The 27,077-nt window shown below is 44.8% G+C and overlaps 1 protein-coding gene across 2 annotated transcripts; it reads left to right on the forward strand.

Annotated features, from left to right (window-relative positions):
• The first annotated feature begins 971 nt into the window (after positions 1-971).
• On the forward strand, positions 972-26,262 carry LOC139418541 (sodium/potassium/calcium exchanger 3-like). 2 transcript variants are annotated; one of them, XM_071168090.1, is made up of 17 exons: positions 972-1,473; positions 8,515-8,631; positions 20,046-20,122; positions 20,362-20,436; positions 20,636-20,720; positions 21,025-21,128; positions 21,356-21,430; positions 21,581-21,606; positions 21,763-21,816; positions 21,928-22,070; positions 22,264-22,430; positions 22,505-22,736; positions 22,919-23,085; positions 24,075-24,189; positions 24,300-24,412; positions 24,759-24,824; positions 25,319-26,262. In XM_071168090.1, the coding sequence occupies exons 1-17, from the start codon at positions 1,365-1,367 to the stop codon at positions 25,427-25,429; spliced, it is 1,836 nt and encodes a 611-aa protein (XP_071024191.1). In that variant the 5' UTR covers positions 972-1,364; the 3' UTR covers positions 25,430-26,262. The 2 variants fall into 2 exon arrangements, with proteins under 2 accessions (XP_071024191.1, XP_071024192.1); XM_071168091.1 differs by having other exon boundaries at positions 986-1,085.
• Positions 26,263-27,077: the final 815 nt, after the last annotated feature.

Consider the following 27,077-nt stretch of genomic DNA (forward strand, 5'->3'; position numbering starts at 1 on the left):
ACTTTCTATAGGTGAATGTACAGACTAGACACGGAGAGCATCACCATCAGGTCTGAGCCGTTTTGCTGCACGCGAAACACAAGTCACAGAGTGAGTAATGACAACATGACTAAATAAAGAACGGGAAGTGTTTATTTAACGGAACTCCTCTGGAATTTACTATATAGTGCATGCACACTCTCCTCGTGCATATGCATGCACATGCACATACTAAACACTACAGAACACCGAGCCCTGTGTGGGACTGTGCTAAATGTCTTCCTGAGTGCATACAGTATACAGAAAGGCAAAACACATGTTTCCAGTCTCGTTCCACACAAGCATGGTCCATAACAAGTCGAGACAACATAACACAAACACTTCCCTGAACTGTGTCCCCTGGAAAGCTCTCCTAAACACCAGCCGCGGTGAGGCACTTTATCTTCCCTGGCCTGACACCTGGAGAAGGGCTGACGACAACAATACCGTGGCTTTATGTCTTTATTTGGGGTTGGATCAGCGGGCAGAATCTTCACTAGGGGCCAGAGGAAAACGTGTGCCAGACATACCGTAGCTCAAGGACTTAATGCAGGTTGTACTCATCGATGTTCTGTAAACATAGGCAGCATGCACTGGTGTCTGTCTCTGGATGAGCGCGTGTGTGTGGAGAAGGGGGAAGAAACGGCCTCTCTCCTGTTCAGATATAATGTCTGTGAAATTTTTTAACCCGGGCCAATTTTACACTTCGCCAACCACATCACTTTTGTTGTTTGACTACGGTAGTACATTCGTAAGTCTACTACTGTCTATTATACATCCAGAGCTGATGAAGAATTCCTTCCACTATGTTCAGGTGTCAAATTGTCACACTGGTTGCTTGAGGACATCGACTTGTCTTTGAAAATCGTCTTGAGCACTGTTTTCTATGTTGTTTTGTTGCTCTATGTATTGCATGTCGCCGCCTAGTGGTTCCCACTTTTAACGGAGCGCACAACACGACGACGGACACGACTTCAGAGCCACTCGTTTGCCACCGCCTCAACTCTTTGGTTTAAACCTGCTTCTGCTGTCACCGACCTTTCAATCTATCTACCGATCTGAATGCTGTAAGTGCTGTCGTTACTTCTACACCCACCCACTCCCCATTTGTAATCTTGTGTGATCTCAAGGCATGGATGTCACGGTGCGCCTTGGCATAATACAATATTGTAATCCGAATTGAGCACAGTCTGCGAGGGTTTAGCCCTGGTTTACACAATCCGCTAATTTGACATTCAAGTTGTTGTAGGGGAAAGTGTAGCCTAGTGCAAGCTGCTTGTCGCGAAAGTGGAAACCGACCTGATCGCAAACAGATATGTTTTGACCGGTGAGGGACCGACTCCGGAATGAAGACGGCAGTACAGACTGGGAGACCGCGGCCGTTCCAGCGGTTCTGCTGCTGTGGAGTTGGGCTTCTCGCGGTCATTTGGCTCTCACAGTTCGCGCACGTGATAGGTGAGTTGTTCACAAGGATTAATGATGAGGGCAATTTTGCAGAATGTCAATGTGTTAATATTCCTTGTGTGTTTTGGGGTGTTTTTAGTATCACACATTTTAAACTCATTTTTAGAATTTTAGCACATTTTCATGTCATAGATTTAATTATAGTAGGCTACCTAAGGGGGGAAAGGCATCTGTCAGTCAACTCATTCTGTGTCACATTCTTCATTCATTACATACTCAATTAAATACTGCCCTCACTAAATATGTCTGATTACCTAATTTCTTGGAGGAGATCATTATGTAACCATATTGATAAAAGGCTGTATGGGATGAAAGAGAGAGATTTGTAACCAACAGATTGGAGGATCCCCTCCCCTGTCCCCTCCCCCAATATTAGCACCTTGAGTGTGACACCTGCTACACATTGGGAGCATACTTTCAGCATCACCTCTCTGATTCAGAGGGGTTGGGGGTTAATTGCGGAAGACACATTTCAGTTGAATGCATTCAGTTGTACAACTGACTAGGCATCCCCCTTTCCCTGCTCCAACCTGGCACACTCTCGGCCAATAACCTGCACAGAACCCCAGAGAATCGCCCGAGGGAACTCAGAGATTACGTCTCCATCAAGTAACACTGAAGACAGATGGCGGAAATTGCACTGCAGTCAGAAAAGGGATATGCATGTAAACTGTGCTAAAGGATGCGTGTGTGAACAGAAGAGGACATTGGGATGCAATTATTCATATCCTTTGTATGAACATCATATGGTCAACATTCACCCTATAGGGGCCTTATTCTTTACAGAGCTGGGTCTACGGTTTCCTCTTGGAGGATGGATTCACATATTCAGCTAGGAAGCAACCGAGGATCAGGCTAAAGCATTCAATCATGAGGTGTGCGTGTGTACGTGCGTGAGATTGTGTGGGCCGGTCCCGTGATTTGGAGGTCGAGAGAGTACGAGTTAAAGTAATGATTTTCATAGCTATGTCCCACGCTCCACGCTCTTCTCAATTTACATCGACAACATAGCTCAGGCAGTACGAAGCTCTCATCCAGTTATATGAAGATGATGCAGTCTTATACTCAGCTGGCCCCTTCCTGGCTTTTGTGTTAAATGCTCTACAACAAAGCTTTCTTAGTCTCCAACAAGCTTTCTCTACCCTTAACCTTGTTCTGAACACCTCCAAAACAAAGGTCATGTGGTTTGGTAAGAAGAATGCCCCTCTCTCCACAGGTGTGACTACTACCACCTGAGGGTTTAGAGCTTGAGGTAGTCACCTCATACAAGTACTTGGGAGTATGGCTAGATGGTACACTGTCCTTCTCTCAGCACATATCAAAGTTGCAGGCTAAGGTTAAATCTAGACTTGGTTTCCTCTATCGTAATCGCTCCTCTTTCAACCCAGCTGCCAAACTAACACTGATTCAGATGACCATCCTACCCATGCTAGATTACGGAGACGTAATTTATAGATCGGCGGGTAAGGGTGCTCTCGAACGGCTAGATATTCTTTACCATTCGGCCATCAGATTTGCCACCAATGCACCTTATAGGACACTCTATACTCCTCTGTAAACTAGTCATCTCTGTAAACCTGTCGCAAGACCCACTGGTTGATGCTTATTTATAAAACCCTCTTAGGTCTCACTCCCTCCTATCTGAGATATCTACTGCAGCCCTCATCCTCCACATACAACACCCATTCTGCCAATCACATTCTGTTAAAGGTCCCCAAAGCACACACATCCCTGGGTCACTTCTCTTTTCAGTTCGCTGCAGCTAGCAATGGAACGAGTTGCAACAAACACTCAAACGGGACAGTTTTATCTCAGTCTCTTCATTCAAAGACTCAATCATGGACACTCTTACTGACAGTTGTGGCTGCTTTGTGTGATGTATTGTTGTCTCTACCTTCTTGCCCTTTGTGCTGTTGTCTGTGTCCAATAATGTTTGTACCATGTTTTGTGCTGCTACCATGTTGTTGCCATGTCGTGTTGCTACCATGTTGTTGTCATGTTGTGTTGCTACCATGCTGTGTTGTCATGTGTTGCTGCCATGCTGTGTTGTCGTCTTGGGTCTCTCTTTATGTAGTGTTGTGGTGTCTCTCTTGTCGTGATGTGTTTTTTGTCCTATATTTTAATTAAATGTATTTTATTTTTTACTCCCAGCCCCCGTCCCCGTAGGAGGCCTTTTGCCTTTTAGTAGGCCGTCATTGTAAATAAGAATTTGTTCTTAACTGACTTGTCTAGTTAAATTTAAATAATGACACCAACGTTCTGACAACCAGTGTTCTGATACTGTTAATATTCTGCTTTAATAGCTGTCATATCTGTTGAAGTATTCTTCAGTTTTCCCCACTATTTATACCTTCACTATCTTATAACAGCCGTCATGTTATTTACCCCATAGCTTCGTTAATAAGTCTAATCTTGGGAAATACAATGAGTAATTACTTAATGTATCTTTCTAATGGCAACATATTTGTATTACTCTATAAATGCATTCATTTGGCATATTCATCACACAGTATCATTCTAGTGGTAGGGCATTGGAAAAGATTAAAATGCCCCAGTGCAGTGATTGGGGATATTGCCCTGTGAAGGATGCTGTCTTTCGGATAGGACAATAAATGGGTGTCCTAACTCTCTGTGGTCAGTGAAGGTCCCATGGTACTTTATAGTAAGAGTAGGGGTGTTAACCCCGTGTCCTGGCCCTCATACCATCATGACCTTCATACCACCATGACCTTCATACCAATCTGGCCCTCATACCACCATGGCCCTCATACCACCATGGCCTTCATACCATTCTGGCCCTCATACCACCATGGCCTTCACACCAATCTGGCCCTTATACCACCATGGCCTTCATACCAATCTGGCCCTCATACCACCATGGCCTTCATACCAATCTGGCCCTCATACCAATCTGGCCCTCATACCAATCTGGCCCTCATACCACCATGGCCTTCACACCAATCTGGCCCTCATACCACCATGGCCTTCATACCATTCTGGCCCTCATACCACCATGGCCTTCACACCAATCTGGCCCTTATACCACCATGGCCTTCATACCAATCTGGCCCTCACACCACCATGGCCCTCATACCACCATGGCCTTCATACCAATCTGGCCCTCATACCACCATGGCCCTCATACCAATCTGGCCCTCATACAAATCTGTCCCTCATACCAATCTGGCCCTCATACCACCATGGCCTTCACACCAATCTGGCCCTCATACCACCATGGCCTTCATACCATTCTGGCCCTCATACCACCATGGCCTTCACACCAATCTGGCCCTTATACCACCATGGCCTTCATACCAATCTGGCCCTCACACCACCATGGCCCTCATACCACCATGGCCTTCATACCAATCTGGCCCTCATACCAATCTGGCCCTCATAACAATCTGGCCTTCATACCAATCTGGCCCTCATACCACCATGGCCACATAATCATCCCAAGCTTCCAATTGGCTCATTCATTCCCCCTCCTCTCCCCTGTAACTATTCCCCAGGTCGTTGCTGTAAATAACAATGTGTTTTCAGTCAACCTACCTGGTAAAATAAGGGTAAAATAAAAAATCCTAGTCACTATAGGGTGGCAGGTAGCCTAGCGATTAAGAGCTTTGGGCCAGTAACCGAAAGTTTGCTGGTTCAAATCCCTGAGACGGCAAGGTGGAAAAATCTGCCCCATCAACAACTGGGTGCTGTGATGTTGATTAAGGCAGCCCCCTGCAACCCCTCTGATTTAGAGGGGTTGGGTTAAAGGCAGAAGACACATTTTGGTTGAATGCATTCAGTTGTGGAACTGACTAGGTATTCCCTTCCCAGTTGTTTTTGAAGGCTGTTTAATTTATTGCTGATTCCAGTCTAGTACGAGATGGACCATAGCACCAATGCCTACAATGCAGCAGACAGCTCATCCCAAGGAGTGAGGGAAGGATGTACCCATATCTGAACCCCACATCTTTGAATCTTCCCTCCTCAAAAGGACATGACCTGATGTGACAAAGTGTCTCAAAGAGACTCGACTTAGATCAGAGTGTGGTCTCAGTCTGGGTTAAAGCCCTGTGTTCTGTGGTCTCAGTCTGGGTTAAATCCCTGTGTTCTGTGGTCTCAGTCTGGGTTAAAGCCCTGTGTTCTGTGGTCTCAGTCTGGGTTAAAGCCCTGTGTTCTGTGGTCTCAGTCTGGGTTAAAGCCCTGTGTTCTGTGATCTCAGTCTGGGTTAAAGCCCTGTGTTCTGTGGTCTCAGTCTGGGTTAAAGCCCTGTGTTCTGTGGTCTCAGTCTGGGTTAAAGCCCTGTGTTCTGTGGTCTCAGTCTGGGTTAAAGCCCTGTGTTCTGTGCTCTCAGTCTGGGTTAAAGCCCTGTGTTCTGTGATGTGTGGTCTCAGTCTGGGTATGGGTTAAAGCCCTGTGTTCTGTTGTCTCAGGCTGGGTATGGGTTAAAGCCCTGTGTTCTGTGATGTGTAATCTCAGTCTGGGTTAAAGCCCTGTGTTCTGTGGTCTCAGTCTGGGTTAAAGCCCTGTGTTCTGTGGTCTCAATCTGGGTTAAAGCCCTATGTTCTGTGATGTGTAGTCTCAGTCTGGGTCTGGGTTAAAGCCCTGTGTTCTGTTGTCTCAGGCTGGGTATGGGTTAAAGCCCTGTGTTCTGTGATGTGTAATCTCAGTCTGGGTTAAAGCCCTGTGTTCTGTGATGTGTGATCTCAGTCTGGGTTAAAGCCCTGTGTTCTGTGATGTGTGATCTCAGTCTGGGTTAAAACCCTGTGTTTTGTGGTCTCAGTCTGGGTCTGGGTTAAAACCCTGTGTTTTGTGGTCTCAGTCTGGGTTTGGGTTAAAGCCCTGTGTTCTGTGATGTGTGATCTCAGTCTAGGTTAAAGCCCTGTGTTCTGTGATGTGTGATCTCAGTCTGGGTTAAAACCCTGTATTTTGTGGTCTCAGTCTGGGTCTGGGTTAAAACCCTGTGTTTTGTGGTCTCAGTTTGGGTTTGGGTTACAGCCCTGTGTTCTGTGATGTGTGATCTCAGTCTGGGTTAAAGCCCTGTGTTCTGTGATGTGTGATCTCAGTCTGGGCTAAAACCCTGTGTTTTGTGGTCTCAGTCTGGGTCTGGGTTAAAACCCTGTGTTTTGTGGTCTCAGTCTGGGTTTGGGTTAAAGCCCCGTGTTCTGTGATGTGTGGTCGTGCTGTGAGAGTGTAATAATGATGGCGGCAGCGGCGCCATCTGTGACGGGCCCATTTTAGAATTTCACATTACCCAGGCTCCTCTTGACGCCTCCACATGAAAGCTGCCACACCCCCATGCTCAGGCCTAGAGCAAAGAGCTTGTGAAACACGTTGATTGGACTGTAATGTAAAACAAAGCGGACAGTGATCGTGAAACAGACTGGACACAGAGAGAGAACAAGCAGTCTCATAACAACCGAGGGTAATGGCCCCCATTGGCTGGCTCTGCTCGGCTCTGGACAGTAGTTGATAGTGGCTACCTCTATGTGTTTCCATAGGAGACAATCACTTAGATATACACTATATATATTTTTTTTGAAGTATGTGGACACCCCTTCAAATGAGTGGATTTGGCTATTTCAGCCATAGCCATTGCTGACAGGTGTATAAAATCTAGCACACAGCTCCATAGACAAACATTGGCAGTAGAATGACCTGTTCCTGTTTAGGATGCCACCTTTCCAACAAGTCAGTTTGTCAAATTTCTGCCCTGCTAGAACTTCCCCAGTCAACTGTAAGTGCTGTTATTGTGAAGTGGAAAACTCTAGGAGCAACAGCAGCTCAGCCGTGAAGTGGTAGGTAACACCAGCTCACAGAACGGGACCGCCGAATGCTGAAGCGCATAGTGCGCAACAGTCACTACTCTGTTCCAAACTGCCTCTGGAAGCAACGTCGGCACAAGAACTGTTTGTTGGGAGCTTCATGACATGGGTTTCCATGGCCGAGCAGCCGCACACAATCCTAAGATCACCATGCACAATGCCAAGCGTCGGCTGGAGTGGTGTAAAGCTCTCTGCCATTGGAGCCTGGAGCAGTGAAAACTCGTTCTCTGGAGTGATGAATCACACTTAGCCATCTGGCAGTCCGACAGACGAGTCTGGGTTCGGCGGATGCCAGGAAAACGCTACCTGCCCGAATGCACAGTGCCAACTGTAAAGTATTGGGGCTGATTTTCAGTTCCAGTGAAGATAAATCTTAAGGCTACAGCATACAATGACATTCTAGATGATTCCAATTTTGTAGCAAAATGTTAGGGAAGGCCCTTCCTTGTTTCAGCATGACACAAAGAGAGGTCTCACAAAGAGAGGTTTCACCGTGCACAAAGAGAGGTCCATACAGAAATTGTTTGTCGAGATCGGTGTGGAAGAAATTGACTGGCCTGCACAGAGCCCTGACCTCAACCCCATCGAACACCTTTTGGATGAATTGGAATACCAACTGTGACCCAGGCCTAATCGCCCAACAGCAGTGCCCAACCTCTCTAGCTCTTGTGGCTGAATGGAAGCAAGTCCCCGCAGCAATGTTCCAACATTTAAGTGGAAAGCAGCAAAGGGGGGACCAACTCCATTTTAATGCCCATGATTTTGGAATGAGATGTTTGACGAGCAGGTGTCCACATAAAGTTAAATAAAGGTCCAATCAAATAGATCATGTAGTGTAGCAGTGGAGATCCTCACTGTGGATGCTGCCCTTCCTTATATAGTGGTGCAAAGCTGAAGCCCAAATACAGAGATTGGCTATCAGCAGAGGGATATAGAACAGGGATTTACACCGTGAAGAGATTACAGAGATGAACGGTTTATGAGCGTTCACTCATAAAAGATTACATCATGATCTCCTCTGCTGACCCGCTCCGGTTTCTTTCTCCAGCCTCCATAGGAAGGTGTCCAAATTTCTCTTCATCTTCTGTCGGATCTGCGTTAGAACACAAGCCTTGGAATGTTGTGTCCAACAGTGTCTTTTGATCAGTCTTTTGAGGAGCCTCAGTGCAACACAATACTCAAATTACAAGCCAAATGTCTTCTATTTCAACAGAGCCGGAGTCATCCGGGTCTCATTCTGGAGAGGATGGCGTTCCAGTCCGTTCCAGACGCAGGCTGATGCAGGAGGAGTGGACAGAAGACAACCAGACCCTGGACCTTTCTAGACCAGGTGAGTCAGCCTCTCAGCCCCAAATCTTTCTCACTTCCACCTTGCCGCTGATGCTAACTGACCTCCCTGCTAGCCAAAAGTTTGTTCCCAGCCATGTCCTCTGGCACACAGATTTAGATTTCCTCAGAGAATTACAACTGATGCAGACCACCTTCAAACTCAATAGTCTCTTTGTACTCATTTTACATGACATGTTTAGTCATTTAGCAGATGCTCTTATACAGAGCAACTTAATAGTGCTCCACTATGGATTCAATTATTAATGAGATTCCATAGGAGCCCTACAAGTCCTGAAGACACACGTGATGCACAAACTGTCTGTCGACTAAAGATTTATTTTCCAAACTTTGTGGGACACTTGAGGGGGCTCCAAGTGTGTCTTAGCTGTGTAGATGTGACTGAGTGTGTGTTTATGTTTGTGTGTTTGGGGTAGGCAGTGGAGTCTGTGTGTGTGCTGGTGAACCCTGGCTCTCCCTCTCCTCTGCGGGTTAACTGAAAAGGTCATGTGGGCCGAGGCTGCAGTGCAGTGGTTGTCAGGAATCTCTGCTCTGTAAACTGTGTCTCAAACTTGGCTGCCGGGCCAGAGGAAAGGTTCTGTCTGGAGGGGTTAGAGCACCATGCCAGACTTGTGCAATGGAAGAATCAAGGCAATAGATAAACCGTTAGTAAACACAGTGGAGGACATGGGGGGGGGGGGGGGGGGGGGGGCAGCTTGGGAGAAGAGCTCTGCAGCAGGACAACAGGACTGAGCAACACACAGTGCTTTGACTTCAATCTGCAGCATGAAAAATAATGAGCTGCATTGGATACTACTATGTCCCTGAGGACACCTGCCAGGCTGCCACAATCATTATATTTTTACGCTTGGCAAAGGAGAGCCATCAATGCAAGATGTGTACCTACTACACCAGTATATCAAGCACCAGATGTGTTGTCTTTCTGTTACAAACAGACCTTGGTATCTTTGACAACGACACATCTCCCATATAGATGGGGTGATAAAGTCAGGGACGCAGCTTTGGTTTTAGAAGTGGGCGGGACAAAATTATTATTATTATACTTTTTTTGGTCAGATAAACACTCCGAACAGCCTACCCGACCGCTCGGAGTCTTCCGCATGGTCCTAAAGCACACCATTGTCTTGTTTGTATCACATTCCAATGATAAAACTGGGGGGGGGGGGCAAAAATGCAACTTCAGAATGTGTGTGTGGGGGGTTTACATTAAAGTTGCACCCCTGTATAAAGTAAATACAGGTTGTAAAACAAGAGGCTGATGGATCTGCCCTAAAGAAAAAAGATTGCAGTCAGAGTGCAGTATAACTGCAGTACACTGCAGTTTAACTGCATTATGCTGCTAATACTGTGTCCAAAAGAACAGTTTTTTTCACTACAGTAAGTTCAGTGTAATTGCAGTTACTGTGCAGTATACCACAGTCGACTGCAGTTACTGCACTTTTACTACAGTTTCAAAACTACATTTATTTTGGTAAGGGTGTGGGCAAGTATGAGAAACTGATCAGGTGGGCTGCACTAGGCTACTCCTTTATAATACAGGCTCAGGGCAGGCTACTCCCCTTTATCTGCATGTCAGCCCCTGCTTACTGTTACTGGTAATAATTACATAATCCATAGTGGGATCAAACGGCCAGCTCGGAACTCAATAAATATTATCTTTGGGATAGCGTAAAGGAGGTCTCGCTCTCCATCCCCCCCTGCTTAACAAGACCAAGACGGCAACGTCTGCCTTCCGTCGTCAACCCTTTGAGGCCAGCGTTGCTAAGCAACTGAATGCTAAATGTTGAAACCCAGAAAATTCTGTCTTTCAAGCATTCAAAGTGCCGAGACAGAATTAACAACCACAACGAGCTAAAAATAAACCAGCAGGAGAAGATAAGCTCGTGGATTTTTATAAGTGTCGATAACGATCGCTCATGTGTTTTTTTATTCATACGTTTGTTGGTTTTGGCAAACAACAGAGCCAGACGTTTGAGGATGATTTTTCCACAGATATATTTTAGTGGTTGACTGAAAAAGAGAATCTGGCAGAAAGAGAATCTGAGTTTTGTCAGGGGAGTAATGTATTATGGCTGTCAAATAAAGCAAATGGCTATTAATGCAACCATTAAACATGGGAGTAGTTTTCTTTTTGTCTGAAGTCTTTGGGAATTGGGGGAAATATTCTTAGCTTTCCATCACTCCCTCCCGTCTCTCTAGAACCTTTGTCCTCTCTGCGTTCACATTGGTTTCTGATGGTAATTTAAAGATCAGAGGTTAAGGATGGAGGTCAGACTCACACTCACAGACAGATCTTTGTGTGTTTGAACATAAAAACAACTTTTCAGTATATGGCTCACGTATACCGTCTAAATGTATGTAGAACGGCGCTGCAATGGATATCTGCTGTTTTATGGGTTCCTGACCAATTCTGCTATTTTGATAGGTTTTTTGAGCTGATCATAATTTGTTTTGTACATAAAGGTTTCAGCCATCTCTTCCTTTGACCAAAAAAAAAGCTTCTGTACATTAGAACAGCGGTCACTAACCTCCCTTTAGATGAAGATTTCTACTTCAGCGAGTCGGCGGCGCGGGACATACTGCTCACCCCGGGCCAGGCCCTGATCCCCGAGCCACGGGAAAGGAAAAGATGCCGACGGCGAGCACCCTGACAAAACTATGTTCGCAAATAAAAGCTGGTGAGCGATCTCTAATATTGTAATGGTTTTCTTCTTCCTCTGACGAGGAGTATGAAAGATTGGACCAATACGCAGCGTGGTAAGTGTCCATATTTTAATGAAATATAACTGAACACTGAAATACAAACGAACAAGAGAAATAAATGAAAACCGAAACGGTTCTGTATGGAAGACACAGACACAGAAAACAACTACCCACAACCCATAGTGGGAAAACAGGCTGCCTAAGTATGGTTCTCAATCAGAGACAACGATCGACAGTTTGTTTTACTTCAGTAGCGTCCTGTGTTTCCCAACCCACCAACATAGCATTGAGTCTGACTCTTTGAGATGATGGATGGTACCATGTTACGTGTCTGAAGAGGTGGGGGAGTGAAGTTTATCGATTGCACTCCCACTGTAGGTCTTCTGAGGATTTCTCAAATGATTACAGCCACTGTTTTGTTGGATGAAGGATGGTTATTGAGTGTTGGTGGGATTTGTATGGCTGGATTGGCTTTGTTCAGAACCGGGTCAGTAACTTGTCAGCGCATTTTTGCGTTCCAGTTAAACATTGATCTGCTGTGTTGTAGTCTTACCATTGAAAACCATTGAAGACTGGACGCAGAAAATGTGTGCTGTTTGTATTTGAGCAATATGATTGGCCGTTTATTCAAGCACCGCTATGCATTCCCGAGTCGAAACTTCTCGAGCACTCGAGCAGTACAGACGTTGGTAGCTACGTTCACACAGCACACGCAAACTGTCCTGAGCAAAAAGAAGCGCAGAGCTTATTTATTTTAGGGATAGTAATTAACAAAAGTAAACGTTCAATAGTGAATATACTAGCAATATATGCTGGCTAATGTTAATAGTCTGGAAAAAGAAAGCTACAAAAATACACTTTACATTCACCTTTATTTCTACTTGTCGCCCACAAAAGAATGGTCTGTAACCATTTTTACATCATTGTAAGGAACCACTTACAAGATATATTATTATCTCTTTTTACCATAGAGAATTGGTAGTGGAAGCCTATAAAATATTACAACATTACAATAAATGACAACAAACTACTTTGTATATCTTTATAAAATAATTCCCTCTAGGGCTCGAAATGAAGGATGTCCCATTCCCTCAACATTTATATGGTCATATTTTGGCTAGGCTACTTTGAAACAAGGCAAGTTAACCCACTGTTCCCCGGGCTCGGAAGACGTGGATGTCGGTTATGGCAGCCACCACCCCCCCCCCCCCCCCCCCCCACCTCTTTGATTCAGAGGGGTTGGGTTAAATGCGGAAGTCACATTTCTTTTGAATGCATTCAGTTGTACAACTGACTAGGTATCCCCCTTTCCCTTTCATGAAATTACATAAAACGTCCAGGTTAGAACTATCAGTCCTGAGATCCCAGCAAAAATCTACTTTTCATTTATCTGACTTGATCTCCATGTCCCTTATATTTAGCCCCAATAAAAGGTTTTACCCTTTTATTTTCAGGACAACCAGGGCTAAAAGTAGAACACAAAACAATTTGACATAAACAGTTACATTCCGACCAACGCAAAAACCTGCGCATAAAAATGAATTTATATGAATCCTGTACATTTTAATTGTTTGCTCACTGGGAAAGGAATATCCAACTAGTCAGTGACAACTGTGTGGAGTTTGCAACGGCAACTATGTGAGCTTATTACAGTATTATAGACTCTGTGTCCTGGGATTTCAAATGGTATTCTATGTAGAGGAATCCCTTACCTTCTAACGACGCTTGTGTAGCTTGTGAGTGTCATGTGTGTTCGTGAGAGTCTCAGCATTTCATAGATAGCTTTTAATAGTTTGTAGCTGAAACTATTCTGTTTTTGTATTAAAGACTGGGACCCGGACCCCTTCACAAACACCACTCTAGCTCAGCCCTCACTAATCCCAAAGACTAATAGGCGAATCCAATGGTACAAGAAGTCTGTAACTCAAACACATCATGTTTAAAAGGGGTTAGAATTCCAAAACACGCCGGTGATACGGTGGGACTCATTGGGTTAAACAATTTGTTTCAAAATGCGTTGCGCAACAGACATTGTCCTTTACTCTCCGGACTTTTGGCCCTTTGTGCTTTGAGTATGTCGACAGAATCAAGCCTTTAGAGTATAATGTTGATTATCCTACATTATAGGTGACTTGCATACTGGCTACCGCCTCATGTCCAGACCGATGCTGACACGAGGGACGCAACATAAAATGTAGCCAAACTTTAATGAGACTTTTAATTTCATAAATATGGGCTCAACGCCAGATAATCAACATTAGCCTCTAAAGGCTTGATTCTTTGTCCTGTAGGCTTTGTATGTACGTGAAAATAGATTGGAATATTATTCCAATGTTGGCCTCTCTGATCCAATTCTGATCAGAGTAATTGTGATTTTCTGATTTCTGTTTTGTGATTTCTGTTTTTTTTTAAAAACTTGTCCGGGACAAGAGGACACGCATTAATGTCAAGCCCTGCTTTAGCATTCCTTGGCTAGCCTACAGTAGCCAGGTTGATATCTCGTTTGAAGCCATTATGTAGCCATTATGGGCAGCGTCCTATTTAGAAACAAAAACTAAAGATATTAATACAATGCAATTCTAAAGAATAGAGTAATGACTTACTGTGTTAATTTATATTGAAAAGCTTTGTAATAAATATCATAATAACCAAATATAACTTATTAATAGCTGCATATAGAGAGAAAGCATGCCAACCTATAGTCCCTGCATAACCCCAATGCAATTAAAAACTACACCATGTCCGGAACTGTAGAAGTTTTCGTTCAGTCGATTTTTGGCCAACTGAGTCCGGTCAGGCAAGTGAGAAAAATGTTTAATGTTGGACTCAGAGTTTTACCTGACCAGGTAATGAGGTAAAACTACAGGCCCCAGAAAAGGCACTTACAAATTTTGACACACCAGTTTCGAACCTGTCTTGCCACCTTTGGGTTTGCTCTTATCTGCCTTTCTAAGAGATGACTGACTATGTCATCAAATCAAAGAATGAAAAATATTTCCATATTGAATTTTCATTACATGGATGAAAGCAAATGTTTGGATTCTTCATTTTAAAAAAATGCAAAAGGTTGTTGCAGTGGTTTATTCTATGTAGTGGTGCTGTTTCTGTTGGTGTGTGGAACTGCTTTCGTTTTCTGTGTTTCACTCAATACCTTAGCTTGACTCCAAGATACCCTGCAGAATCAATAACATATCTTTCTCTCCTTCCCTCTGCCTGCCATTTGGTCACAATTGCAGTCCATTTGAGTCCCCTGCAGCAGAGTGACTCAAATGGATATCTCAACTGTTCACAGCTTTAGTGGTTTCATTTAGTAGGGGTTTCCCTTTTAATCAGGACTGATATGGCATTAAACACACACTCAAGCATGCTCATTGGTGTACACACACACACACACACACACACACACACACACACACACACACACACACACACACACACACACACACACAGGATGATTACATCACATGTCCATTTTGACCCCTTCCCCAGATTCTTGATGGGATCAGCGGTGAAATGAAATTAGATCAAGCCTCAGACAGTGTGAATATAAAAGGAGATCTACTGTATCTATAGGAGACCAGGCGATAGATGTAATTAGAGCAGGGAGATGTGCCTGGCTGGCTGGGGCAGCCTGTGATGCCAGAGGAGCAACACGTGAATGCTGCTGTAGCCTCCCCCAAGGCTAGAGTGGATGGAGTCACTCAGTCCCCAGGCAGGCTGAGGCTGACGTGAGCACTCACTGTCACTGCTAAGGGCACACACTGAATCTGTGATCAGAATGCTGTCAACTTCATGAGAGCTGATTATGTCCCATGTCCTGTCCAGAATTGAAAGCCAAATCAGCTTACAGCTGGTCTAGTCAATAAGCAAAATCATGCTGCATGCAGTGACAAAAGCCTGGTATATGGGAATAGAGGAAGGGCATCCTCACAAAGAAAATTCCCGGCCAACACTCTCTTGTATGCTCTCTCTCGGGCTTTCTCTCAAAGAACCTCTCCTGAGCTTTGGCAAGGAAATATAAATATTTTTAGAAATTTCGCTCCAGAGCTGCTTGTCAAATCTCTTTTTTCATATTTCATAAGCCAAGACCATGGGAAACACACATTCCCCTCCCCCTTTCTCACCATTCACGCAGCCGTCATTGGCTTCCCACTGCCGCCTGTCAACAAACCGCTGCCCCCAGGGAGAGGGTTTCCGTGGCAACTGCTTTTCACCGAAGCAACTTGTCAATACGTTCATCTGAGCCATGTGTTTCAGGACTGCATTTACATTTGCATTTAGTGCCTTCAGAAAGTATTCATACCCCTTGAATTATTCCACATTTGGTTGTATTATGGCCTGAATTCAACATGGATTAAGTATATACACTGCTCAAAAAAATAAAGGGAACACTAAAATAACACATCCTAGATCTGAATGAATGAAATATTCTTATTAAATACTTTTTTCTTTACATAGTTGAATGTGCTGACAACAAAATCACACAAAAATTATCAATGGGAATCAAATTTATCAACCCACGGAGGTCTGGATTTGGAGTCACACTCAAAATTAAAGTGGAAAACCACACTACAGGCTGATCCAACTTTGATGTAATGTCCTTAAACAAGTCAAAATGAGGCTCAGTAGTGTGTGGCCTCCACGTGCCTGTATGACCTCCCTACAACGCCTGGGCATGCTCCTGATGAGGTGGCGGATGGTCTCCTGAGGGATCTCCTCCCAGACCTGGACTAAAGCATCCGCCAACTCCTTGATAGTCTGTGGTGCAACGTTAGTTGGTGGATGGAGCGAGACATGATGTCCCAGATGTGCTCAATTGGATTCAGGTCTGGGGAACGGGCGGGCCAGTCCATAGCATCAATGCCTTCCTCTTGCAGGAACTTGCAGGAACTGCTGACACACTCCAGCCACACGAGGTCTAGCATTGTCTTGCATTAGGAGGAACCCAGGGCCAACCGCACCAGCATATGGTCTCACAAGGGGTCTGAGGATCTCATCTCGGTATCTAATGGCAGTCAGGCTACCTCTGGCGAGCACATGGAGGGCTGTGCGGCCCCCAAAGAAATGCCACCCCACACCATGACTGACCCACCGCCAAACCGGTCATGCTGGAGGATGTTGCAGGCAGCAGGACGTTCTCCACGGCGTCTCCAGACTCTGTCACGTGCTCAGTGTGAACCTGCTTTCATCTGTGAAGAGCACAGGGCGCCAGTGGCGAATTTGCCAATCTTGGTGTTCTCTGGCAAATGCCAAACGTCCTGCACGGTGTTGGGCTGTAAGCACAACCCCTACCTGTGGACGTCGGGCCCTCATACCACCCTCATGGAGTCTGTTTCTGACCGTTTGAGCATACACATGCACATTTGTGGCCTGCTGGAGGTCATTTTGCAGGGCTCTGGCAGTGCTCTTCCTGTTCCTCCTTGCACAAAGGCGGAGGTAGCGGTCCTGCTGCTGGGTTGATGCCCACCTATGGCCTCCTCCACGTCTCCTGATGTACTGGCCTGTCTCCTGGTAGCGCCTCCATGCTCTGGACACTACGCTGACAGACACAGCAAACCTTCCTGCCACAGCTCGCATTGATGTGTCATCCTGGATGAGCTGCACTACCTGAGCCACTTGTGTAGGTTGTAGACTCCGTCTCATGCTACCACTAGAGTGAAAGCACCTCCAGCATTCAAAAGTGACCAAAACATCAGCCAGGAAGCATAGGAACTGAGAAGTGGTCAGGTCACCACCTGCAGAACCACTCCTTTATTGGGGGTGTCTTGCTAAATGCCTATAATTTCCACCTGTTGTCTATTCCATTTGCACAACAGCATGTGAAATTTATTGTCAATCAGTGTTGCTTCCTAAATGGACAGTTTGATTTCACAGAAGTGTGATTGACTTGGAGTTACATTGAGCAGTGTATTTTTTTCTCACACACCTACACTCAATACCCCATAATGACAAAGTGAAAACATGTTTTTAGAAATATTTGCAAATTTATTGAAAATGAAATACAAAAATATCTATTTTCAAAGTATTCACACCCCTGAGTCAATACATGTTACAGTCACCTATGGTAGTGGTTACAACTGCTAGTCTTTCTGGGTAAGTCTCTAAGAGCTTCGCACACATGGATTGTAGAATATTTGCACACTATTATTTTTTTAATTCTTCAAACTCAAGTTTTTTTGCCGTAGATTTTAGGTCTCCAATTGTCTGGTGGAAAGCAGACCTGAACCAGGTTTTTGCCTGTGCTTCTCTAAAAAAAATTAAAAAATATCCCTAGTGCTTGCCGATGACAAGCATACCAGTAACATGATGCAGCCACAACCATGCTTGAAAATATGAAGAGTGGTACTCAGTGATGTGTTTTGTTGTATTTGTCCCAAACACACTTTGTATTAAGGACATAAATGTAATTTCTTTGCCACATTTTTTTGCAGTTTTACTTTAGTGCCTTGTTGCAAGCAGGATGCATGTTTTGGAAAAACGACAATGTTGTTCTCCTATCACAGCCATTAAACTCTGTAACTATTTTAAAGTCACCATTGGCCTCATGGGGAAATCCCTGGGTGTCTTCCTTCCTCTCCGGCAGCTGAGTTAGGAAGGACGCCTGTATCTTTGTAGTGACTGGGTGTATTGATACACCATTCAAAGTGTAATTAATAACTTCACCATGCTCAAAGAGATCTACCAATAGGTGCCCTTCTTTGCGAGGCATTGGAAAACCTCCCTGGTCTTTGTGGTTGAATCTGTTTGAAATTCACTGCTTGACTGCGGGACCTTACAATTATCTTTATGTGTGTGGTACAGAGATGAGGTAGTCATTCAAAAATCATGTTTAACACTATTATTGCACACAGAGTGAGTCCATGCAACTTATTATGTGACTTGTTAAGCACATTTTTACTCCTGAACTTATTTAGGCTTGCCATAACAACGGGGTTGAATAGTTATTGACTCAAGACATTTCAGATGTTCATTTTCTATTAATTTGTAAACATTTCTAAAAACATAATTCCACTTTGACATGATTGGGTATTGTGTGTAGGCCAGTGACACAAAATCTAAATTTAATCCATTTGAAATTCATGTGGAAAAGTCAAGGGATGTGAATGCTTTCTGAAGGCACTGTACATAGAAACTGGGGCATTTTGTATTGGGGCTAAATATCTTGGGGACCTGGGGCAGATTCCGGATCTGGCCTGCTTTCCAGATCCCAGCTATAGGATAACGAAAACAGGAAATAATAGAACTACCACATCTAGAGAGCAGGTGTCCTGACCCTGATAGGATGCAGATGTCTACCCACCTTCTTTAGTGAGATTCTGCCTCACTCTTTCTTATGATAATCTGACAGAAAATGGACATGCTACCCTGAGATGGTTTCGTGAACAGGTCCTGCAACAGCTGTCCAGAAATTAAATAATCTCCTTTCTCACACAGTCTCCACAGTTCTCTGGGAGGCGGGAATATTAAACAACCAGAGACTGAGACCCTCACCCTCTAAGTCTCAGATTCAGGATGTTGATTACACAGTATAGAAGGGCATGGCCAAGCATACTCTCAACTTCCAGCCATCTAGAGTAGACCATATGGCCCCCTGTCCTCTCCGGTTCACACTACAGATTCAAGGGTCAAAATCGAATATCCTTGATCACATGGGAGGCGTGCTCTCTTAATCCACAGGGAGACGGTTCAGAATGCTGCCGTAGGTTTACTGCGCCGGACATGGCATGCAGTGTGCGTACTGTGTTGTGTAGAAAGTGTCATGAAACCTGTGTTTGGTAGCGTGTGTCGTCCACCACGTGATGTGTAACATGTGCATTATAGAAAGAGCGTGTGGTGTGGAATAAGTCGTGCAGCATGTGTTGTGCGGCGTCCGACAGTCTGCATTGTGGGACTGACTGTGTAGGCTTCCCAGCGCTGCCTCATCGCAACAGCGCTATTAATAGGGTTGAGCTCCCCAGTCGTTAAAGTTCATTTTCCCCTGCGTCTGAGTACTGATTTAGCAGCGCTGCATTGTGCTCTCCAGGCTGCAGCCTCCTCTCCTCTTCTCATCACGCCGGGGGGAAACGAGGGGAAGCTGGGCTCTCATTAACACGCTCATTCACACCTGAGGACCGGAGGAGCAGGAAGCAGCTGTTCCACACACCTCCTCCTCAGTGCTCTGCTCCTCTGCTCCTCTCTCTCGACCCGGCCCAGGGGGCTAGAATCTGCTAGCCTGTGCAGGTGTGTGGCTGCTTGGAGGAAAAACCCTCAAGGTGCCTCCTTCAGTTATATATATATATATATATATATATATATATATATATTCTTTCAGAAGGACTACTATGCCAATTCTGTGTTTTGCACCTGTCCTTTAATATACGGAGGATGATGAGATGGAGACAGGAAAGGAATGGTATTCCTCCTAGTGTGAGGAATATAGCGTCTGTTTGTTGCCCAGTGATCGACTGCTTGTGTCCAAACCATTGTGGCAGTTTGATGTTTGTGCTCTACTTTTCTAGTTCTGATCGTTGGGCAGCATTAGTGCAAGACTCTGATTTTCTTCCCTCTCTGCTGTTGTTGAATATCCTTTTCCACCTCTCTCTCTCTCTCTCTCTCTCTCTCTGTCTCTCTCTGTCTCTCTCTCTGTGTGTGTGTGTAGACAGAGGTAAGACCTGTGTCTAACTGCGATGTTTTACTGTTCTCTCTCTCCCTCAGCCATCCATGAGTTTCCAGAAGATATATTTACCAAGGAGGAGCTGAAAAGAGGAGCAGTGCTGTTACATGTGCTGTGTGTAAGTGTCCACCTCACAAAAACATCTGCGATACCCTGATTCCGCAGTTTTGCAGCTACATTCTTCGTGCAATGCCGCCTGTTCAGATGCGACAGGACTTCATAATAGAATTGATCTGCCGACCACACTCTCGTATTAATGTCCGTCCTGCCCGAATGACCTCTGAATTACTTAAACACTTCCTTATCAAATCCTTTACGGACCGTGTCTCTGTTGTCGTCTCTCACTGTACCTCTTAGGCTATCTACATGTTCTACGCTCTTGCTATTGTCTGCGATGACTACTTTGTTCCTTCCCTGGAGAAGATATCAGAGGTGAGAGAACCAACAGCACCAATTTCACTTTGAATACAGGAAGACAGTGGCACCATAATCTGCTTTTTAACACTCTATTAGTTGAGTCATTCCAAATATAAACTGTTCCTGTATCACGCATTTCTACAAAGACGTAGTGCTTCTTGATCATGTATTATGATTGTGTGAGAAGGTTCCCGCTTTGCTCTGGCCCTCTCAGAACCTGCAGCTCAGTGAGGATGTGGCAGGGGCAACCTTCATGGCTGCAGGAAGCTCAGCCCCAGAGCTCTTCACCTCTCTCATTGGTCAGTTCTTAATCCCTCTGTATTTCCCTTCTCTTAAAACAGTAGTGTTAGCAGTGGCCAATAAATTGGGTCAGTGAACGCTATACATATGCCCAACACTGACTGATACATATGACACACATCTTTCACCATCTTGCTATTGATCTTTCAATCCATCCCAATGACCATGTTTGCGTATCATGTAATGCCACAAATATCCATCAGATGTCAGCAGAGTCAATATGAATAGTCTTTAAGTCTTTTGACATAGCCATTGGTTTCATCCTCTAAAATGGAATTGTCACTACAACTCTATCTCGTGCAGGTGTGTTTATCACTAAAGGAGACGTGGGGGTCGGCACCATCGTGGGCTCAGCGGTCTTCAACATCCTGGTCATCATTGGTGTGTGTGGCATCTTTGCGGGCCAGGTATAGACCTCTGGCACTACACGCCTTTATGGCCTTAACAGTGTGGCTATGGCTGAAGACCTCATGAGTACATGGAAACATGTTTCCCTATACACACACTGGCTGAGTGAACATGAGGAGGCAGCTATGTGTTGCTTGTCTATTAGTAGTGTCTCTCTGTTACTCTCTCTCTCTTTCTCTCTCTCTCGCTCGCTCTCTCTCTCTCTCTCTCTGTCTCCCCTCTGCAGACGGTGGTTCTAACGTGGTGGTCTCTGTTCAGGGACTCCACCTACTACATCTTCTCTGTGCTGGCTCTCATCCTGGTGAGGCAGACAAAGGAGAGAGGAGGGGAAATGAAGACCATACAATCACATGCTTTTAAATACAGTCACTTACTTGTGCTCTACGATTACAGTGCTGAATAAACTGCAAGCCGCAGTGACTAGTTTAACGCGTTAGCTTTCTCTTTGTAGGTTATCTTTGATGCAAAAGTTGTCTGGTGAGTTTTATCCCAATTATTTTGAATGAACCTACACATCATTTACTTTTGTGACAACAGTCTCAATGTTACTTATGTCAGAATTGTAAAAGTACAGTAAAATAGCAGTTTAGTGGTTTTAGGTGGTAGTTGACCGGTGTATTTCTCTGATTGTAGGTGGGAGGCCGTGCTTCTAATGACTATGTATGGAGTTTACATTGTTATCATGAAGTGAGTATTCTGCTTAGCCCCATCTCACAGGAGCCCTCAATCCACAGAGCATGTACAGCAGTGTCTGATTGTGCTTGTGTTCCTCATGTGAAAGCTGTTTTGTGGTTTCAGGTTCAACTCACAGCTCTTGGGGTGTGTGACTCGTTGTTTTGGTGGTCCGGGTCAGTGTTGCCTGGGTAGTGAGGGACACCGAGATGAGGAGATGGCAGAGGACGGACCCACCTGCAACACCAACATGGTGCTGCTCAGGAAAGGTCTGTCTGGAGCTCATTACAGGCCTGCCTGCCTGCCTGCCTGCCTTCATTCATTCATTCATTCATAGATTTTTTTTTTTTTAGCTCATCAAAAGTCTCACAGTTAATTAGAACCGCATCATAATGCATTATACCTGCCTGCCGGCTTTAGGTAAAGTGTTACCCCTATTTCTATCACTCTCTGATCCTGCAGGCCAACCCCAGGGTCAGGAGTTTCCTCCGGTGATGATGGTGGATGAACTCCTCATCCTCAACCCCCACCAGTTGTCCTTTTCCGAGGCTGGCCTGCGCATCATGATTACCCCCCACTTCTCCCCTCGCACCAGGCTCAGAATGGCGGGCCGCATGCTCATTAGTGAGGTAGTTGACTCAGGTTGGAGGAACATCAGCAACGTTAGCCACTATGAGGCACTCATTTATTTTCTCCCACACAGAGACAGAGGTTGATCAGGAGTCCCAACAGCCAGCTGGATGGAGAGACCAGCGCAGGGGCAGGGGGCACCCCTCTGAAGGGTTCTGGAGGCCTGGAGAATGGGGGCAGTGTGGAGAGACAGACCCCCGAGGGGGCAGGGCTAAGGGACGCAGGGGAAAAGCCAGGGGCGGAGGGTTGTCAGGCTGAGGAAGAGGAGGATGATGATGGGCCGTTCAGGCCTCTTCACTGGCCAGGTGAGGATGTTTTTTTTCTTGCCATGTGCTATGTGCCTGACTAAGGTCGGGATTTAAAAAAAACACACTGTACAAACATCGCACTGCACTTGACCTTTTAAAGGCAATTTTCGCTGAAATTGCATTCGAGGGAAACACTGCATGTCAACTCTGGTATATTCTTGTTATTGTGTGTGTGGCAGATGGTTGCTGTGCGCGGGTCAAGTGGCTGATCTCGTGGCCCCTGGGCCTGCTGCTGTACTGCACTGTGCCTAACTGTGTGTTCCCCCGCTGGCACCGCTGGTTCATGGTCACCTTCTTGGCCTCCACCCTGTGGATAGCCATCTTCTCCTACCTCATGGTGTGGATGGTAAGGACTAACAGCAGAGCCATAAAGGCCATATCGGAACTGCAAAGCCAGGCTTTCTACAACGTTGTAATGTCTGTTGCCTTCCAGAAGTGATAGGATGGCATTTAAAGATGCACTATGCAGAAATCGCTCCTCCATTCCCTGGTTGCTAAAATTCTAATATTTAGCCTAATTTCCGTTTGTGACAAAATAAGCAAGTATAGTGTAGAGAATCATTGTAAATCAAATCAAATGTATTTATATAGCCCTTCGTACATCAGCTGATATCTCAAAGTGCTGTACAGAAACCCAGCCTAAAACCCCAAACAGCAAGCAATGCAGGTGTAGAATCACAGTGGCTAGGAAAAACTCCCTGGAAAGGCCAAAACCAGGAACCAGGCTATGAGGGGTGGCCAGTCCTCTTCTGGCTGTGCCGGGTGGAGGTTATAACAGAACATGGCCAAGATGTTCAAATGTTCATAAATGACCAGCATGGTCAAATAATAATAATCACGGTAGTTGTCGAGGGTGCAACAAGTCAGCACCTCAGGAGTAAATGTCAGTTGGCTTTTCATAGCCGATCATTAAGAGTATCCCTACCACTCCTGCAGTGTCTAGAGAGTTGAAAACAGCAGGTCTGGGACAGGTAGCACGTCCGGTGAACAGGTCAGGATTCCATAGTCGCAGGCAGAACAGTTGTACCATCTAAACCGCTGTGAAATGTATTTTCCATAACCAAAAATCTAGTATTTTCAGCTGTTTGAAGCTGGTGTACAAAACCCAAAGCAAAAGACGCAAAAACAAATCTTAAGAACGGGAAGCATAGAAATAGCGCACATAGAACAGATCTACCGCTTCTTAGACCTGCGTTCAGTGTGACTGGCAGATCTATAACCCACATTTCTATGTGCATTTGGTCGGGTCTCCCCAAAAAAGTGACATGTTGCAGCTTTAAGAAGGTGAGTGTGTGTGTGTGTGGTGTCTCTGAACTAGCTGTGTGTCCCCACCAGGTCACCATCGTCAGCTACACACTAGACATCCCAGACTACATCATGGGTATCACCTTCCTGGCAGCGGGCACCAGCGTGCCAGACTGCATGGCCAGCCTCATTGTAGCTCGGCAAGGTACCCGTCACCCTCTCTCCTCAGGCTCCTGACTCCTGACCAGCCTTTCAACGTCCTGGTGGTGTAGTGTAGACTGTTTCAGTTTGACTTTACTCTCCCTCTCTCCTCAGGTATGGGGGACATGGCTGTGTCTAACTCCATTGGCAGTAATATCTTTGACATCCTGTTGGGGCTGGGTTTCCCCTGGGCTCTGCGCACTCTGGTGGTGGACAACGGATCGTCGGTGGGCACTTATTTATTACAACTATCCCTATGGACATTTAACAACCCTCAGCATATTATTAAGGCGACAGGTAGCCTTGCAGGTTAGAGCGTTGGGCCTGTAACTGAAAATCTGTCCATTTGTCCTTGAGCAAGGCACTTAACCCTAAATTGCTCTCAGGGTTGCCGTTGATAATGGCAGACCCTGGCCGTGACCAGGGTCTGCGAGGGTGTCTCAAGGAGAGTTTGGATATGCAACAAACAAAAAACAAAAATTCCAATTCACTCATGCCTGTTAATACATAATAGCCGCGTGAGATATAATATAAGCCCAGCATCTGACCCCCTCACCCTCTTCTTCCTCACAGGTCTACATTAACAACAAGGGCCTGGTGTATTCTGTTGTCCTGCTGCTGGCCTCTGTCTTCCTCACAGTAAGTGTGTGTGTGCGTGCCTGCATGCATGTATCGTGCCACAATGGAGTTCACCATGAGTGACTGTTGTGCTACACATCTGGTTCCGAGCGTCATTCAAGCACGTAACAGGCCTTGCTGTATGCATGTTACAATTTTATTGCCGTTTCACTTTTTACAAGTCTTTTGTTATGGACCACAAACACACAGGGCGATTACAGTTTTATTGGTATTGCACTTTTTACAATACATTTGTTATGGACCATAAGCAGGGTGACGGAAGGCAGGGCAAGTATAGTACAGTCTTTCTGGAAGGGTTTTGGTCCATCTACATCTTCAGTTCGAGACACGTTTAGTTGTGCGGTTCCACCAACCATCCAGTCATAGCAAAGCTATTCCTTTTTACCTCTTACACCCCCCCCCCGTTCCCTTTCCGCTGAACCCCTCTCCATCTGGTCATCCCGCTCTCTCTCTCCACCTCCCTTTCTGCCCCTTCTCACCTCCTCTCCCTCCAGGTGATGAGTGTTCATCTGAACCACTGGAAGCTGGACCGCCGGCTGGGCCTGGGGCTGATATTCCTCTATGCCATCTTCCTGCTCTGCTCCATCTTCTTTGGGCAGATGTGAGGCTGACACTGGGGGTCAAAGGTCAACCCTGATTCGCTTTCCTGTAAGCTGCCACGTCCAGGAGTCCTCTGTCTCCCAGAGGTCCTCGCCCCTAAAACTAAACAACAGTCTCGGCTACATTGTGCTAAAAGTTAACGTGATGTAGCACAGACGGAATATGCTCGGATGACGTTGCACGCGCACACACACACACACACACACACACACACACACACACACACACACACACACACACACACACACATAATATCCAAACACTCACTGTAGTGCAGTGTTTTAATACACAGAAACACATAATGTTCAGCTGTCACCATGGAGAAATAATACAATAGACTAGTACTCTTGTTTCTTTAACCTTAAGTTTGGAACAGCCATGTTTGTTTTGAATGTACGCCCTAGCTGATGTTACCTTGTTGTGTGGGGATTCAGTATGTACGTTTGTGCTAATGTGTAGCAGTGCTGGGGTACAGTGGAGCATAGAACTGTCAGTCAGGAACTAGGGACATAGCAATAGGACAAATGGGCAACAGACTTATGATGGAGAAAATAATAATAAGAGATGCAGATTATTGTGACTATAACTGACCGAGTTCCTCCAAAATGAGGTTTTATGAATGATTTTTTTGTTTGTTGCCTCACTGCTTTTAAACAAGTATTGTTTCAAACGAAGTAAATAATAGGCTACCGTGAAATCTATGATTTGTAGCGTTTTTAGAAGTGTTACTACTATTGGCGACATGTTTCTATGAGTGTCATAACCTGATTAAATGTGTACGGGTCTGTTGTAATAGTTCACTATGCTAAAGTATGATCAATGTTTGTAAAAAAAAAAATAATAATCTTTCTGTACATTTTTGTTTTTCAGTATTACTGTATAACAATTATTAAGTCAACAAGACCATACTTTTTACTGTTTCTAAATGTTTACTAAATATTTTACATAGTTTTTCAAAAAATGAATGTCAGACAGAGACTAGATTTGTGATGTTTTTGATATTTGTAAGAACTAGATAATATTCTTCCTATGATATTTGTGAGAATACCGTATGTTGTAACTGAAAGACGATGTATATTTTTTGTCACTTTGGTAAAGTGATGGTAAAAAAAGACTGACGCGTCAGATCAGCACACTCCACCTAGATCTAATGAAAGGAGAATAGGGTTATATTGAATGTCCCTTTCTATTCCACTATTAGGTTAATTAACCCAGATTAGATCCTTTTTCAGCACCTGACCCCCTTGATTTAGTATCGTTATTTATTATTTCCGAGATTTTGCATATTTCGTTTATCAAGTGCTTGTGATGAAAATAAGCATTGGTTTGCTCCTCAAAATAGTATATTCTCAAAACCTGTTATTTATTTTGAAAATGGTTTCTTTCATTACCACAATGGTAACTTCTATTAAATATAATTTAGATTTTAGATCTGATCAAATGACTCAAACATTTTTGCCAAATGAAAGGACTGCAGAAAATACTCTGTGTGTGATAGAACTATTAGTTATGCTGTTTGCTCTCAGCCACTCATAAGCATTTTTTAACATTTTAAAAGAGGCTCACACAGAACCAGTCAAGTTTGGACACACCTACTCATCTTTATTTTTGTTATTGTCTACATTGTAGAATAGCAGCGAAGACATCGAAACT

Source organism: Oncorhynchus clarkii, chromosome 10 (genome assembly GCF_045791955.1).
Source record: "Oncorhynchus clarkii lewisi isolate Uvic-CL-2024 chromosome 10, UVic_Ocla_1.0, whole genome shotgun sequence".
NCBI classification, from domain to species: Eukaryota; Metazoa; Chordata; class Actinopteri; order Salmoniformes; family Salmonidae; genus Oncorhynchus; species Oncorhynchus clarkii.

What these genes read in the sequence shown, in the direction of transcription:
- LOC139418541 (XM_071168090.1), top strand. Translation starts at nt 1,365, where the DNA reads ATGAAGACGGCAGTACAGACTGGGAGACCGCGGCCGTTCCAGCGGTTC. An exon ending in CCTGGACCTTTCTAGACCAG is followed by an intron (nt 8,632 to 20,045) that starts GTGAGTCAGCCT and finishes TCTCTCCCTCAG; the next exon opens with CCATCCATGAGTTTCCAGAA. An exon ending in GCCGCATGCTCATTAGTGAG is followed by an intron (nt 22,431 to 22,504) that starts GTAGTTGACTCA and finishes TCTCCCACACAG; the next exon opens with AGACAGAGGTTGATCAGGAG.